Source organism: Bos indicus, chromosome 16 (assembly GCF_029378745.1).
Source record: "Bos indicus isolate NIAB-ARS_2022 breed Sahiwal x Tharparkar chromosome 16, NIAB-ARS_B.indTharparkar_mat_pri_1.0, whole genome shotgun sequence".
Taxonomy (NCBI): Eukaryota; Metazoa; Chordata; class Mammalia; order Artiodactyla; family Bovidae; genus Bos; species Bos indicus.
Window position 1 is genome coordinate 47,134,821 of NC_091775.1, and position 16,239 is coordinate 47,151,059.

The 16,239-nt window shown below is 47.2% G+C and overlaps 1 protein-coding gene across 2 annotated transcripts in view; it reads right to left on the reverse strand.

Moving 5' to 3' along the window:
- Nucleotides 1-16,239, reverse strand: part of CAMTA1 (calmodulin binding transcription activator 1) — a 992,433-nt gene that overhangs the window by 681,112 nt on the left and 295,082 nt on the right. For both annotated transcript variants that reach the window (XM_070768274.1, XM_070768275.1), the window contains one exon: nt 3,776-3,843. In XM_070768274.1, the coding sequence (XP_070624375.1) occupies nt 3,776-3,843 (68 nt within the window). The remainder of the gene's footprint in view (nt 1-3,775; nt 3,844-16,239) is intronic.

Here is a 16,239-nt window from a genome sequence, read left to right on the forward strand (position 1 = left end):
ACAGGTGAGCGGGGCTCCCGGGACCTTCGCTGTAATTAGGGCAGGATCTGAGCAAGGGCTCTATTTATAACCCCCAGCCATCAGCCAGCCAGGGAGACGACGAGTTGGTCCCTCTGCAGCTCCTATACCAACATCTATATGTGAACTGATTACGACAATTAATTTAATAGGGATTCCTCCACACAAACAATGTATCATTTTATTAGGAAACTCTATAAATGTCAGTGGTGCAATTCATTTTTATTAATTTTCTGAAATGAAATTAGCAGTGGCGGCGGTAGCGGCAAACAGAAGTTGTATTGCCTCCTCATTCAGCAGAGTATTGGTGTCATTAATTCCTTAATACCAGGAGGCCGGTTTGCATGAACTCAGCAGTTAACTGCACCAATTAATTTCAATACAAGAGAAGGGAGGGGTGTGGGGAGATCCAAACTCAACCCAACAACTAATTTAGGAAGGTCCTTGAACAACCACAGCAACTTTTCCGCCTCCTGGGACAAGAAGCTTTCAAGTGTAAACACGGACTGGATGTTATAATACTAATAGGAATCATTCTATCTTTACCCTCTGCTTTCAGAAAAGAAACTCATCCTTCCAAAGCCCGGAGAGATGGTGGCAAGTACGTCCCAAAATCAAGGCCAACAGGAAGCCTGGGGACAGCCCCTTGCAAACAGACCTGCTTGGGCACAGACCCTCATAGCATGCAAAGCAAGATCACCAATACTATCTCATTCAATGCTCGTCGTGACCCAATGAAGACACAATCAACGTTGGCCTCCGTCTCATGTATGAAGAAGAAAAAATGGAGCTTTGAAAGGGGCTGAAACAACTCTGTTAAAGTCACAAAGGTACTGAGTGACGGGGCCAAGGCTCAGACTTGGATATGTCAATATCAAAACCCTTATCCCTTCTCTGCCGCCAGGCGCCCACCTTGTGCCTCGAGACAGGAAGGCTCTTGGCTCTATTTATACTCCCCCAAAGTCAAGTGAGTCAGGCACGACTATGAGTGACATTCACTTCTCAACGGAAACCCGAATTCAGGCTGAAACACGAGGCAGGATCCCCACCCTGTCGTGCTGTCAGGGAGCGACTGAAGCAGGACTCGCGTCCGCACATCTAAAATCAGATGTCTAGCCCAGGATGCGTGACAGAGAACCTCGCTCTCTGGCTAAAGAGAAGCTCTTTCCTTCCACTTAGATTCAAGAGGTGTTTGGCTGAGGAATGAAGGGTGTGTGGAGAGCCTGGAGGCTGCTTGAAATGAGGACCACAGTGGGGAGTCGGGAAATGGTGCCAAGGTGGAAATCAGACAGACTTCCTCCTGCCCAGAGAAACTAGAGCAGCGGTTCTCAAAGTGGGGTCTCCGGCCTGAACCCCATCACCTGGGGCTCGTTAGATATACAGAGGATCAGGCCCAACCCAGACATCCTGAATCAGAAACCGGGGGTGGCATCCAACATGTTACTGGAGCAAGCCCCCCAGCTGATTCTGATCCCTGATTAGGTTTGGAAATCACTGCCCTGTAAGAAGGTGACTCCAAAGAAAGGAGAGATGAGTGGACCAGGCTCTCCACCGTACAGGACACAGCTGTGCTCACAGACAGTCGATGGGCATCACATTCGCTCTCCCTGCCCCAACTCTGACCACCCTCTAGCAAAGAATGTCCTTCTTGGCCTCATTCTTTCTGGGCTTGGCCACAGTAATTGCTTTGGCTAATGGATTTGCAAGCAGGTGTGACATATGATGGGCTTCCCAGGTGGCACTAGTGGTAAAGAATCTACCTGCCAGTGCAGGAGACATAAGAGACGTGGGTTTGATCCCTGGGTCGGGAAGATCCCCTGGAGGAGGGCACGGCAACCCACTCCAGTATTCTTGCCTGGACAATCCCATGGATACAGAAGCCTGGAGGGCTACAGTCCACTGGGGCCACAGAGAGTCAATCATGGCTCAAGTGACTTAGCACACATGCACCCATGTGACTATGATGCCACATCCAGGGGGCTTCACTGTGCCTACATGGACTGCCTTGGCTTTTAAGCCCCTGCCATTCTCCATGAGAACCAGATGTCCCAGACAGGGAAGTGAGGGTGGGCAGCAGGGGGTGGGGGAGGCTTCTAGGCCTAGGTCCTACAAAAAGAAGACACATCGAGTGGTCCTGAACATAACTCAAAACCAAAGCCAACCCACAGACCCATGAGCAGGAAATAAACATTTATTGTTATAAGTTACTTAGTTTGGAGACTGTTTCTTACAAGGCATTATCACATCAAAAGCTGACGGATACAAACCATTTGACTTTATAGCAAAGGAAACCATGGCCCCAGAAGGCTAAGAAGTTGAAGAGATCCTACAGAGGGGTTCAGGATGAAAGGCAAAAAGATCAGAGTCAACCTCTGCCCCACCTAGGGATGCAAATCTCAGGAACTCACCTCCCTTTCCTCAATATCCTCTGATACACTCTTTCAAAATGGAAATTTTTGTCTTCATCTAATGGATGTGTGTGTGCTAAGTCACTTCAGTCATCTCTGACTCTTTGTGATCCTATGGACTGTAGCCTCCCAGGCTCCTCTGTCCATGGGATTCCCCAGGCAAGAATACTGGAGTGAGTTGCCATGCCCTCCTCCAGGAGATCTTCCTGACCCGAGGATCAAACCCGCATCTCTTACACCTTCTGCATTGGCAGGCAGGTTCTTTGCCAGTAGGCCACCTGGGAAGCCCCATCTAATGGATGCTAACCAGTAAAAACCTAAATGTCATGAAGAAATATTTTAAAGAACCTTCTAAACTGAGTGAATATCTTTCTTCTGTGGCTCAGAAAGGACAAACAGGTCAAGCGGATGGCCAAGTGGGCAGAGGGCGCACCCCCACCCCTTTCCTGGTCTCCCAGTTAACAAACAGGGAATTTGGCACTTCTGGCCAAAGGAAACAGACTGGGCTTTCCACCTCTGAGGTTCAAACCCACAGCCCGGTTATCCTGTAAGCTGTGCTCCGGCTAATACCACTCAAGCTGTTAAACATCTGGGCCCATCACCACTAATAGAAAACCTGTGGCAATTGGAAGAGAGTGGCTGTGTTTTTCCAAAGCTCTAGGATGGAACATACCAAAAATGAAAAACTGAGAGCTGGGAAGGAGAAGAGGCTGCCTTTAAAATCAACCCTAAATCCCAACATCCCCATTCTTCACAAAATGATATCACTCGCACTGACAGAACACAAGTCAGCTGAGTCCTTGCCAATTCCCTCTGTTCCCAGGTGGTGAGATGAGTTTGGTGTCCATGGCAGTCGGCAGGTTCACAGACGTGGACTAAAGAATAAATTGCAAACAGCCATGCCTTTCTGATTGGGGAGATCTTAACACCATCCAGAAAAACTGGACTTTCAGTTTGTGAAACGTGTTGAGATGAAAGTGAACAGTTAAGGTAGTTTCTGTTTTTGAAAGGACGTTTATAGAGAACATCGGTAGCACTTTCCCCAAATAAACTTCCCCTGACAGTCCTGCCTGCCAAGCCTTTCCAAGCACCCAGCTGAAGGATCCAGCTTTAAGCCAGCAGGTTAAAATTTCCAACTTGCATGATGGCAGCTGCACTGGTTTTAATCCATCTGACCGCATTCACTATCACGATCTTGAGCCAATGAATGAGACCTCAGTGTCACAAGCTATCAGGCACAACACAGCATTCTGAACTTGCTCGTGAATGAACTGACCAAACACAGTAATCAATGAAAATCAATACGTTTACTGCACATATTCAAAAACCCATGAAATCTGGGACATTACCTTGTCTTAGGGGAGGTGGTTAGCCATTCTTCGTGTTTCTCAAATGTTATTAAATAAGCTGCAATTTCCTGAAACAGAAGAATAAAAAGATAATAACAACAATTAGCTCACTTCGGATCCTGAGAGGTAAGAAGGATGATTTTATTTTATTTTATTTTATTTATTGCTGTTTTCCCAGCTGCCATCCTCTTTTGTGAGGTTGGAACCTCATCTCCAGTGGAGAAATACTCAACTTGGACTGCGTTTCTATTTTGATTTTTTTAAAAGACCTTTCCATTCAACCTGCCATACTGTAATAATCAAAGCACCAGGTTTCAAAAGATGAGTTGGTGGCAAGGACAAAGATACCTCTCTGTGGAAGGAAAACATCAGACATTGTTCCAGCTTCTAAATGTCATTAATTTGAAGCAGGAGAAAACACACGCCAACAACAGGTCTCCACTCGTGCAAGGTCAGAACTGGAAAGTTTAGTCGGTCTCCCTCTGAAACTGGAGTAACCTTTCATCATTGTCACAAGGAGCATTGCCTTCTCTCAGCATGAGCCCCGAGCGCCGAGCCAAATCACACAAAGATTAAAAAAAGGAAAGAGAAAGCCATAGTACAGAGACAGAGACAGTGAGACAGAAAGAGAGAGAGAAAGAGAGGGCGTGGGGTGGGGGGTTAACCTTTCCTACTTCTGATAATCTACCGAAGAGCACTTCAGAAAGACGAGCCGTGTCAGCAGAGTTTAAGGCAAAGATGGAGAAAATGTGGGCACCTGAAGGTAAATTAAATATTTATAAACACAACAACATCACTGCAGATAGAATTACTGATTTATTAATCATTTCCATAAAAAGCCAGTGGGTGACATCCACATAAGTCATCGCTCGGGCTCCAAGGCATGATATGGCCCATTACTTCCAGCTCCAAAAGGACCTGCTGACGTGAAATTGGCAGGAACTGTAAGTTAAATTAAGGCTGGACTAGTATTCCGTTCCCTTGATCTTGGTGATGATACAGCACGGAGCTGCCGCCCTCGACAACCAGAAAAATGCAGGGAGCTGGCCTCCCTTCTCAATTTCCTGTGCCACTGGGGATGGAGCAACAGTCAGCCTCCTCCAGGCTTGGATGTCAGGGTGTGGACACCAATGCCACAGAGACACTAAACTTAGCCTTGAAGGAGAAGAAGAGACACCACCAAAACCAGGGAAACAGGGCAAGTCAATGTAGAAAACACCACCCGGGCCACACAGTGTGACGGTCACAGGCCCGGATGGGGGTCAGGGTCTCTCATCATGGTGGAAACCGGTCACACCACAAGCTAGCCATGACTGCTAACCAGAGCCCCAGCTACATCAGTCCTTTCCCCAAGAAGCTGTGAAACAGAAACCTATGGCAAAAACAGAGTTGCCTTGTACAGATTTCTTTTTTTCCCCCTCTGGCAGTTCTCTGTGACAACCTTGAGGGCTGGGATGGAGTGGAGGGTGGGAGGGAGAGTCAAGAAGGAGGGGACATATGCATACTCATGGCTGATTCATGTTGCTGTACGGCAGAAACCAATACAACATTATAAAGCAATTAATTAATGGCCACCTGATATGAAGCACCAACTCATTGGAAAAGCCCCTGAGGCTAGGAAAGATTGAAAGCAAAAGGAGAAGGGGGTGACAGAGGATAAGATGGTTAGATAGCATCACCGACTCAATGGACATGACTTTGAGCAAACTCCAGGAGATGGAGGACCGGGAAGCTTGGCATACTGCAGTCCATGGGGTCACAGAGAGTCAGACATGACTTAGGGACTGAACAACAACAATCCTCCAATTAAAAATTTTGAAAAAGACTTCTATTGTTGATTTCAGTTAAAGAAGCTGATCAACCAGATCATTCTCTTTCCTTTCCTTGGACGATGTCTTCCCTAAAGCCTTATCACAGACAGATATCGCCTCCCCAGGCTGGCCCTCCTAACTCATCGTGACAGGGCTGGCTGCCCATCCTCAGTGTTCCCATGGCACCTGGCACCTTCCTCCAGCACGAAGGATTGATCACTCTGCATCCTAATGGCTTGTTTACTTGGATAGCATCCCCCACTGGTCCATGTACTCCTCAAGGGCAGGGACTACGTCACCACTGATACATCCCCAGGATGTAACAATGTCCTGAAAAATGTTTGTTGGATGGATGAATGGATGAGTGAGTGGGTACATAGGAGGGAGGCATGAAGAGTAGGCACTGTAGAAATAAAAGCGCCTATATAAGGGAGGTATATATGTATACACATGACTGATTCACATTTTTGGATAGCACAAACTAACACAACATTGTAAAGCAATTATCCTCCAATTTAAAAAATATTATAAAAAATCACTAAATTTCAAAATACTGAAATTCTAAACTAATGACTTTTTTCCAGGAATAATCCTATTGTCTATAATGCTATGATTTACTTTTTCTAAAAATGTAGATTTCTTGGTGAAAAAAGTGTATATATAAGTAAGGGTGTTTGTGTGTGTGTCCTAAGTATGTTGAGTGTTTCTATACGTTTATTACTTAAGATAGTTGAGTGTTCAGTGCTCAGTCGGGTTGACTCTTTGGGATCCCATGGATTGTAGCCTGCCAGGCTCCTCTGCCCATACGATTCTCCAGGCAAGAATACTGGACTAGGTTGTCATTACCTCCTTCGGGGGATCTTCCCGACCCAGGGATCGAACCCTCGTCTCCTGTGTCTCCTGTATTTGCAGGCAGATTCTTTACCACTGTGCCACCTGGGAAGCCTAAGAAAGTTGAAGCAAGTGCTTAAAAGCAGCAAAACCCAGCAGCTCTGAGACAGACCTTTACTGGTGAGTTAATTAACTCTGGTCACCTGGGAAGGTGATAGAGTCTGACGGTGAAGAGCACACACTCTGGAAGCAAACAGACCCAGCTTGGGCGCTGGCTCTGCCACTTACTCACTGTATGGCCTTGAGCATGTTGCCTGACCTGTCCAGACCTCGGTTTCCTAGGAAACTGAGATCAAACCACCTCATGGGTAGTTGCAAGGAGCGAAAATTCTTAATACCCTGCCTGGCATATAGCAATGCCCAACAATCATTGCTGCCACGATTATGATTAAAAGGTCTACGTGATACAAGCCGGCTCTACAGAGACCCCTGATGAGGTAGCAAGTACCCAATGGTCCAGTCAATCCCCACCCTCTACTGTCCTCCACCCCCAATACCCACCATGAATGCTAACGTCACAGTGACTCTTCAGAGTTAGTTGGCATCAATCCTTCCCCTTTTCTACTGGAGCCCACCTTGTTGCACAAAGCACTGGGAACTAACAGTGGCTGGAGTCAGGAAGTAGATAAACTGGGCCACTTTTTAGGTGCTCATCTTCCTGAACTTCAGTAGTTTTGATATCTGGGGGAATGGTCTACGCCAACTGGAACCCCTGGGACCCAGGCTCTTGCCCAGACTAAGAGCTGAGAGCTAAGTGACCCCTAATAGCCCAGAAGGATGGGGGCACAGAGCACCCCAGCCACCTCTAAATTCATCCCAGTGTTCCAAAGACACAGAGCCCCAAAGAAGGCCTTCGTGAACAGGCAATGCTTGCCCCAACCTGTCAGGGTTGCCCACTACTGCTACTGTTGTGCAAGGAGAGAAATCCCCTGAACTGCTTATTGCATTCACTGTTGACTCTACAAATGTTTATTGTGCACCTAGTATGACCAGCCAGTGAAAAAGACCACATGAAGTCTGCCCTTAAAGAGTTCACAGCTGAGGACAAAGACAAGTCAACGTAACAGTGGGGCTTTCATGTCATCACAGGGTCAACTGTCCTGTCAACTCTGTAACCAGACCCAGTGGCTCTTCTCAGGCCTGCCAAGCTGCCGTGCAAATAAGCAGAGGCCCCAGGGAACCACACCAATTCATGGTCTGTCTTCGAGCGCCAGCTACACCCTCCTCCACTCTCAAATTAACAGGGACCCCCACACACACATATATCCGCCTGGTGGAGCACCCGTCCCCCTTTAGAGCAGCCCCTCCAAGCAAAGGAAACTGAATGCCTAGCCCCAGGCTCCCTATTCTGTGGTGCTCACCTCGGCTCAGACAGTAAAGTGTCTGCCTACAATGTGGGGAACCCGGGTTCGATCCCTGGGTTGGGAAGATCTCCTGGAGAAGGAAATGGCAACCTACTCCAGTACTCTTGCCTGGAAAATCCCATGGACGGAGGAGCCTGGTAGGCTACAGTCCATGGGGTCGCAAAGAGTCGGACACGACTGAGCAACTTCACTTTCACCTTGGCTAAGCCTGAAGCTGGACTGGATTACAAGGGAGCATCACTCTGCTACTGCCTGACTCCCAGCTGGACTGGGAGTGTCTGGGTCACCTGTCTACTCCCCAACCCAGGCTTCCCAGGAATTTCCCTTTTTCTGGTCTTGGTCTGTCTCATCCTCAGATGGGCAGACCATAGGCCAGACTCTGCCTCCGCAAAACTTAGAATTTTCTTGGGGAGATGGCTAGGCATAACCCAAAGAACCACACAGAATAGTAGATGTTAAGAGTGTTAAGCAAAGTGAGACCCATCACTACTCAAGAGTCATCTGGGTAATGAAGGGGAATGATTTCAGAGGGAAGGAGGATTTCACCATCTGTGTCATCATAACAGCTGATGCTGGCAGAGTGATGTCCAAGGCCAGCGAGTGCTCCAGGACTTCACAAAGGACAGTCTCACTTAATCTTCAAAACAAACGATGCAGTGGGAACTGTGCCCATTTTACAGGTGGGGAACCTGAGGCACTAGGCAGTTCCGTGACTTGCCCAAGGTCACATGGCTACGCTCTGCAGAACTAGAACCTGAATCCATGTGGAACAGCTCCAGAACCCACACTCTCCACCACTGATCAGGATTTCTTAAAAGAACAGCTACAATGTGTTCAGAGATAGGAAAGGAAACCCTGCCCGTGGACAGTCATGCTTCCCCCAGCTCAGACTAACAGCTTCCTGGTCTCTGCTGAGCCAGAGTCACCTCACTGCCCCATCTCCCTTCAGAGGACCAGGAGCAGTGAGACTGAGCATCCGTGAGCAGGATTCTCTCCTTCCAGCAGGATCAGGCTCCTTTTCACCCCAAAACCTGTGTATGATTCATGGGATCATCTATTTTGGTGACAGAAGTTTCCTATATCCAGGAAACATTTGCTTTAAATGCCTTACAATACAGACAAAACAGACAAAGAGAAAGAGACACTCTAGCTGAAGAGGGGAAGAGGTTTTGAAAAACAGCAACTTCAACCCAACTTTCTGGCCCTCCCCACTCTTTCTCTGAGGCTCTACCAACCTAGGGCTCCAAGAAGGACAGATGGAAACACAGATCTGGGCCATCTAATTTGCATAGAGCAGGAAACAGAGGCCCAGAGATAGGGAGGGACTTGGCCAAGATCACATGTTTGTGACTGAGCCAAACTGGGACTCGGGACTCCTCACCCCAGTACAGGGTGCTCTTTCCCTCTCATTTGTGGCCTCTCAAACACAAGCGTGGCCCAGGAAATTCACTGAGTCCTAAAACCAGAAGAGAACATGCCCCAGTGAAGTGAAAGCTGGGACTCGAACAAAATCACATACACAAATGTTCCCAGCAGCATTGATCACAATCCCTAGTGTCCATCAACAGACAGACAGATAAACAGAATGTGTTCTCTCCACACAAGAGGTTATTCAGCCACAAAAAGGAGTAAAGTTCTGACACATGCTACAACATGGATGGACCCTGAAAACATGCTGGTGAAGGAAACCAGACACACAAGACTGCGTGTTGTATGAGCTCATTGGCGTGAAATGTCCAGAATAGGCAAATCCACAGTGATAGGAGATAGGTTAGTGGTCGCCAGGGGCTGGACAAAGAGGGGCCATGGGGAGTGACTGCTAATGGGGGGGTGCGTCTCCTTTTGAGGAGATGGGATTGTCTGGAAGGAGACAGTGGTGAAGTTTATATGCAATATCGAGAATATACTGAATGCCACTAATGGGAAATTTTATGTGTATTTCACCACAATAAAAACAAAGAAGAAAGTGCAGATGTCCAGCTCAATGCAGCCTGGCATGAAGAAAATGCCAGCCCTCCCTTCCTACAAGGTCGGACCCTGCACTCATAGGGCCACCCTGCATGCCTGCAAGTCTCCCCCAGCTCCTCCCTGGCTCCCTTGGGATCTCTCTCTTCCTGGATCCTAAACACTGCATCAGTGCCGAGAAGAACGACTCAACTGTCAGGATGAAGGAATTCACTGCAGGATCCAAAGCAAAGACTGTCCAGCTTGCAGATTTTAAATGTTTAGTTTGTCCTTTAGATGTTCAAATAGAAAAACTGTTGCCAAGATACAATGTCTGTGTGTGTCGGGGTGGGGCTCCGGGAATCCCACAGGCCCCTGTATCTGCTTGGCATTGGGTTCCATCCCTGCAGACCAGGGAGGAAAGTGGTCCCTCCCCAAGTGAAGTGAAAGTCTCTCAGTCGTGTCCGACTCTTTGTGACCCCATGGACTGTAGCCCATCAGGCTCCTCTGTCCATGGAATTTTCTAGGCAAGAATACTGGAGTGGGTTGCCCATTCCTTCTACAGAGGATCTTCTCAACCCAGGGACTGAACCCTGGTCTCCGGCATTGCAGGCGGATTCTTTACTGTCTGAGCCACCAGGGATTTCACTGACCAAGCCCCACTGAGAAGGACAGAGTGGGCAGGACTGCTGCCATTGTTGCCTGATTGCACGCCATGTCGCTATGCATCTCTGTCATCCAAAGTCATGCTGACCGCTCACCGTCCAATTGCCAGGTGGGGCTGGTCCTGTCTGCCCCCAGGTGATGGTCTGGCGGAAGACTGCAAAGCCCATCGTGGTGGTGAGCCAGCTTGGGTCAGCGAGGCTCAGGGCCATCGTCGGAGGCTGCCCTGGGACTGAGAGATGGAGACACAGTGTGCCAACCTGGCTCCCCTTGACCCTTCCCACCTCAGCTCCTGTGCGCTGATTCTCCCCACATAAACTTCCTGACCGTGTCCACAGGTCACCTCTTCCAGGGAGTCTTCCCTGCTGTGTCACTCTAGAATGAACTCTAGCTTCTGGAACCTTCTCAGCGGTGGCTGCACCACTCTTGAACCCCAAGTGCCCTGTGCTTTCTGGGGCTAGTTTACAAGCCTGGCGGTTCTCCCTTTCTTGTTTTTCAGTGTCTGGGGAGGGTCTGAGTCTCAATCCCTCCATCACCAGAGCCCTGAGCAGTTCTCGTATCTGAAGGTGACTGTTGGCAGATAGAGACTGATGAAAGAATACAAAGTTCTCTTCTAAAGGATGCAGGCAGAAAGAGCCCATGTCTGAGCCAACTTTGCTACAAGCTGGGGGGTTGGGGGCGGAAAAATAAAGGTGCACCTGCCATCAAGGCTCAATGCCCTACATAAAGAGGCTCAACAGAAATGTTATGTAAAGCTCTCCACATCCGAAAAGGCAGCACCCAGCCAAACCATCAGCACCAGGGCAGCCCTGTCCAGCAGAAACAGAACATGAGCCACAAAGGCAAGCCATGGGTGTGACTTTTTAATTATAGAAGCCACATTTTTTAAACAGTATAGAGAAACAAGAGCAATTAATTTTAACAATATTTTTTTCAGACGTCCCTGGGTGGTCCTATGGTTAAGAATCTGCCAGCCAATGCAGGGGACACAGGTTCGATCCCTGGTCCGGGAAGATTTCGCATGCCTCGGCGCAGCTAAGTCCATGGGGCACACATACTGAAGCCTGCATGCCCCAGAGCCCGTGCTCCACACCAAGAAAAGCCACCACAGTGAGAAGCCCATGCACTGCAACTAAAAAGTAGCCTCTGCTCGCTGCAACTTAGAGAAAGCCACAAAGCAACAAAGACCCAGTGCAGTCAGAAATAAATAAAAATTTGAATAATAATAATATATTTTTCAATATATTTTATACTTTAATCCAATATATCTAAAATATTATGATTTCACTAGTTCTATTTTTTTTTTAAGCAGTCATGAGCTATTTCACAGTATTTTCAAACTAAGTTTCCAAATCCCAGAGTGTAGTTCCCATTTCTGGTCCATCCCAGTTGGAAGCAACTGTATTGCAAGATCTAGACAGCTGCCTGTGACTGCCATGTTGAGCAGAGCAGCTCCAGATACAGACATCACAGGAGCCTGCAAATCTCAGCATGCCTCCTGGAGCCAAGCCCCCTGCCTCCACAGGGCTGAGGTGGAGCCCAGGTGTGAATAAAGAGGCAGCCGCAGCAAACCACTGCCTTTGAAGCAGAGCTCACTGGCCCCCAGGACCCCCTCGGAGGTGAGGAGCCATGTCCTACCTCCGAGAGGCTGTGTCTGTTTGGAAGAGGATATGGGATTCTCAGAGGAGCTGGATTCACCTCCATTTCTCAGCCTGAGCACAATGTCACAACCATCTCCTTCTCCAGAAGTCACTCCCTGAGGACACCCCTTACCACTACCCAGCCCAGAGCAACTGACTCTCCCTTCAGCAATTTCCTCTGAAGCTGCCCTCAGAAAAAGGACCAGGCCCTCCCAGGCCTTCCATCAGCTCTCCCTGGGGCAGTCCATTCTCTATCTGGGTGTCCAGTGTCAAGGAAAGAGCAAAGTCAGTCTTCAGGGGTTTTTAGTGCTTATTGGGACAAATTCAACAAACAAACGAACAAAAGCCACAACCAGCTATACAGAGATATGTTTTGTTTTTTTTATTCTCCTGACTCCAAGTAAAGGAAATATCTGTGGTCTACACAATCTCAGATATTTTGCACACACGCACACAAAAAAAATACAGATCTTTCAACCAAGGGATAATTTTTTAAAGTTTGTTTTTTATGAGAGTTTTGCACAAGGGTTATATCTATAAGGGACCAAAGCTGAGGGGGAAAAAAAAAAAACCAGGACTCTCCCAGCAGCTGGCCCCAGCATCTGCTAGAGCCACAAAATGCAATTATATTACTCCCAAACGAGAAGTAAAAATATCTTGCTTCCAATACTCTTGGTTTTAAGATTCATACTTAATGTCCTCTGGGTATTTCAATGGTTCCAGATCTCTGTTATGTACTTTATTAGGGATGTGTGAATGTCATATTAATGACTTCTAACCAACATGTTTGCAGTGACAGGGAACTTTCCCAGAACCTACTACTCACTGCACTTTACCCAAAATATTAATAATAATAATTGGCCTTAGTTTAAATAAATAAATAGCCATTCCATACCCTGCTCCCAGTGGCATGCCCCACCTGCTGTCTATAGGGCACCCCATGCATGAAGTTTGTGGGTCTCCTCCTCCGTGATAAATATTCCAACATGGGGTTCAAGAGCGCCATCCCCCCTCTGTATACATCCTGTCTCCATCTTTGAAAGTGAGAGTGTTAGTCACTCAGTCATGTCCAGCTCTTTGCGACCCCATGGACTATAGCCCCCATGAACTATAGAGTTCATGGAATTATCCAAGCAAGAATACTGGAGTAGATAGCCATTTCCTTCTCCATGGGATCTTCCCGAACCAGGTATCAAACCCAGGTCTCCCACACTGCAGGAAGATTCTTTACTATCTGAGCCACTAGGAAGCACATCCCAAAAACTCAGATGGCCAGGCCAACACTCTCTATGAAATGTTCTCAGTCCCCACTCGAAGGTCAAAACCAACACCACAAATCATGCTTTCGAAATGACCAGCTCCTGTGATAAACAAAAGCATATAGAATAATGGTTTATACTTTTATTTATATAAAGGGTAGCATATTTCTACTCTGACAATTTATGAGGGTGCTGGCGATTAAGCACCCTCAGGGTGCTTGGATCTCAGGGACCCAAGGGTGTCTGGAGGACTTTCTATGAAATGGTAAGTAGCAATTCAGGATAAATTCCTAACAGCCCAGACTTGTGAAATAAAGCCTGGCTCAGTTGGCTGTCTGTCATTTAGATGTGGGAAAGCATTCTCATGACCATCAAAGTGCCAATCAGAGCAGAAACAATGAGCTATCATAAAAAGTCAGAGAAAGATTCAGGGAGGAAGCAGTTCTTCTAGTCTCTCCTTCATTTCATTATCCACTCATTGGTTCCATCATTTGATGAATTATTGAGCACCTACTATATGCCAGGCACTACCCGAGGCCCTAATGATACAAAGACATATGAGTGATGGTCCTGGGAAATACAACCGGGAAGACAGACAGGGCTGTTGGATCCAGAGCTATTGTCAACTGCAAAACAAATGATGAATGCTAAATTAGCAGCACGAATAATGTGTTCATACTGGGAAGAGAAGGGAAGCTTTCTCCAACGAGCCAACGTTCAGACTGGGTCTTGAAGAATGAGTAGGAGGTTGCCTGGCTGACAAATGGTAAAGGCATCAGGGAAAGGAAGTGGCTGGTACAGAAACAGGAAAGTGGGGAAAGCAAATGTGCTTGGGAGACTTTGAGTAACGTGAAGTGGTAGAGTCTGCAGGGCACGGGGAACAATAGGACCCAGAACGGGAAGGGGTAGAGAGACTGAGGAGGAAGGAAGATGCTTGGCAAATGGAGCTTTATCCACAAGAGCCAGAGGAGCCATGGAAAGCTTTCAAGTGGAAAGGAGACACAAAAAGAGTTATGCCTCAATATTTTTTGACCATGCTGCACAACATGTGGCATCTTAGTCCCCCAACTAAGGATCAAACCTGTGTCCCCAAGATTGGAAGCACCAAGTCTTAACCACTGGACCACCAGGGAAGGCCCAAAAGAGCTGTGCTTAATTTTTTACATATATTTGTAAATTAACTTATTTATTTTAATTGGAGAATAATTATAATATTTTGATTGTTTCTGCCATACATCAATATGAATTGACCACAGGTATACATGCGTCCCCCACATCCTGAACCCTCCTCCCACCTCCATCCCCACCTCCATCCCCATCCTATCAACTGTGCTTTAGAAACATCAGTCTGATGGTGCCGGAGCAAAGAAGGGGCTACTAGCCAGAGACTATGATTAGAGCCCAGGAAGGAGGCGATGAGATCTGAACTATGACAGTGGGCAAGGTGGAACTAAGTTGCATTGTTTCAAAAGTGAAAAAGTGGGGTGGCTTGAAAGCCAATTGGTTGGAGAAAATGAATGAGAAGGAGGCAGTGAGGGCGCTTCCAAAGCAAACAAGCCCAGGGGCTGAATCAACCCCAGATGTGCTTGCTTGGTGAATGTGGCATTTGTCCCCATTCGGTTTATTTGCCAACATTAAAGATTGGGAGATGGGGATTTGCAGTTCCCTTGAAACCTAAGGGAACCCACATCCTTCTGAGCCCACATCCCTAGAGTCTACCCACTGCTTGGAATTGAGGAACAGCCGCCTGGACTCCCCCTCCCCACCTGGCTGATCTCTTCACCCACAATACATGCCTGGACCTAGAAGACAGGCATCTTTGGGGCTCCATCTTTGGAACTTTGATGTTCCTGGCATTGGAACTGAATAGCTTGTAGGACCATGAACAATATAAATTATCCAGAAAGAAATACATTTAGATCAACAGATTTTAGAAGAAAGGTATGTTAACCAGAATACTCATTGCTTCTAGGACAATGACATTTGCTGATTTGACTGGACCAAGATTACCCCAATTTCTATTTCAACATTGTGCTGGTTGTCCATTTATTATCTCTCAGCTCCAATTGCACCCTTATTTGTCCTGCACTGTGACACTGAAGGTGGGCCCTATAAACATTTCTCCTTTGCTGGCTTGGCAGAATGTTAGGCTTCTTTAATAGAGCGATGAAGTGTCCCTGCAAGATGATGGTGGCAAAACATCCCTTCTGGTGTCTGTCCTGTGTCACTATTATTATGATAATCATTATTATTCAGAGCAGGAGCCCAGTGGCCATGCAGATGAGTGCCAGCCATGTCCCCATGGCATGCCTCCCCTCTAGTGGCAGGCTGCAGCTCTGGTCTACCTGATGCCCTCAAGCAACAGTGAGCCACTTCTGTAGACCACCTGCAGCCCATGACCTTTGGCAGCCAGCATGCTCCCTGTGGTGGCCCTGTGCTCTGAAGAGGTTCGAACTACAGCCTATGCAGTGGGGGGAGGGCACTCTTCCAGTCCTTAGTTTATTTACTGTCTACTCTTTCTCAGCCTACAGGTAGTTGCTGCTCTAAGAAGTACTAGAGACTTCCAGAACCCTTAGAATTTTCTTGTATCCCTCTGAGCAATCACCTTTTACTAGTTAACAATTCTCTACATTAAATTTTCTCTGTTCAAATAACCAACATGGTTTCTGTGTCCTGATTGCACCCTGACTGGTGTAAGAATTGTCCACAACCCTGAAGATAAAATATTTACAACCTCACTGTTCTGCCATCTTAGAAGACACTCTAAAAAGTATAGGGGGAATTAAAAAAAAATCACCTGAAGGAAAAAAACAGATGCTTTGAGGGAAAATATGTACATTGCCCTAGTGATCACTCTATAGCAAGTTTGCTAGACACCAACCGCATAGTAGC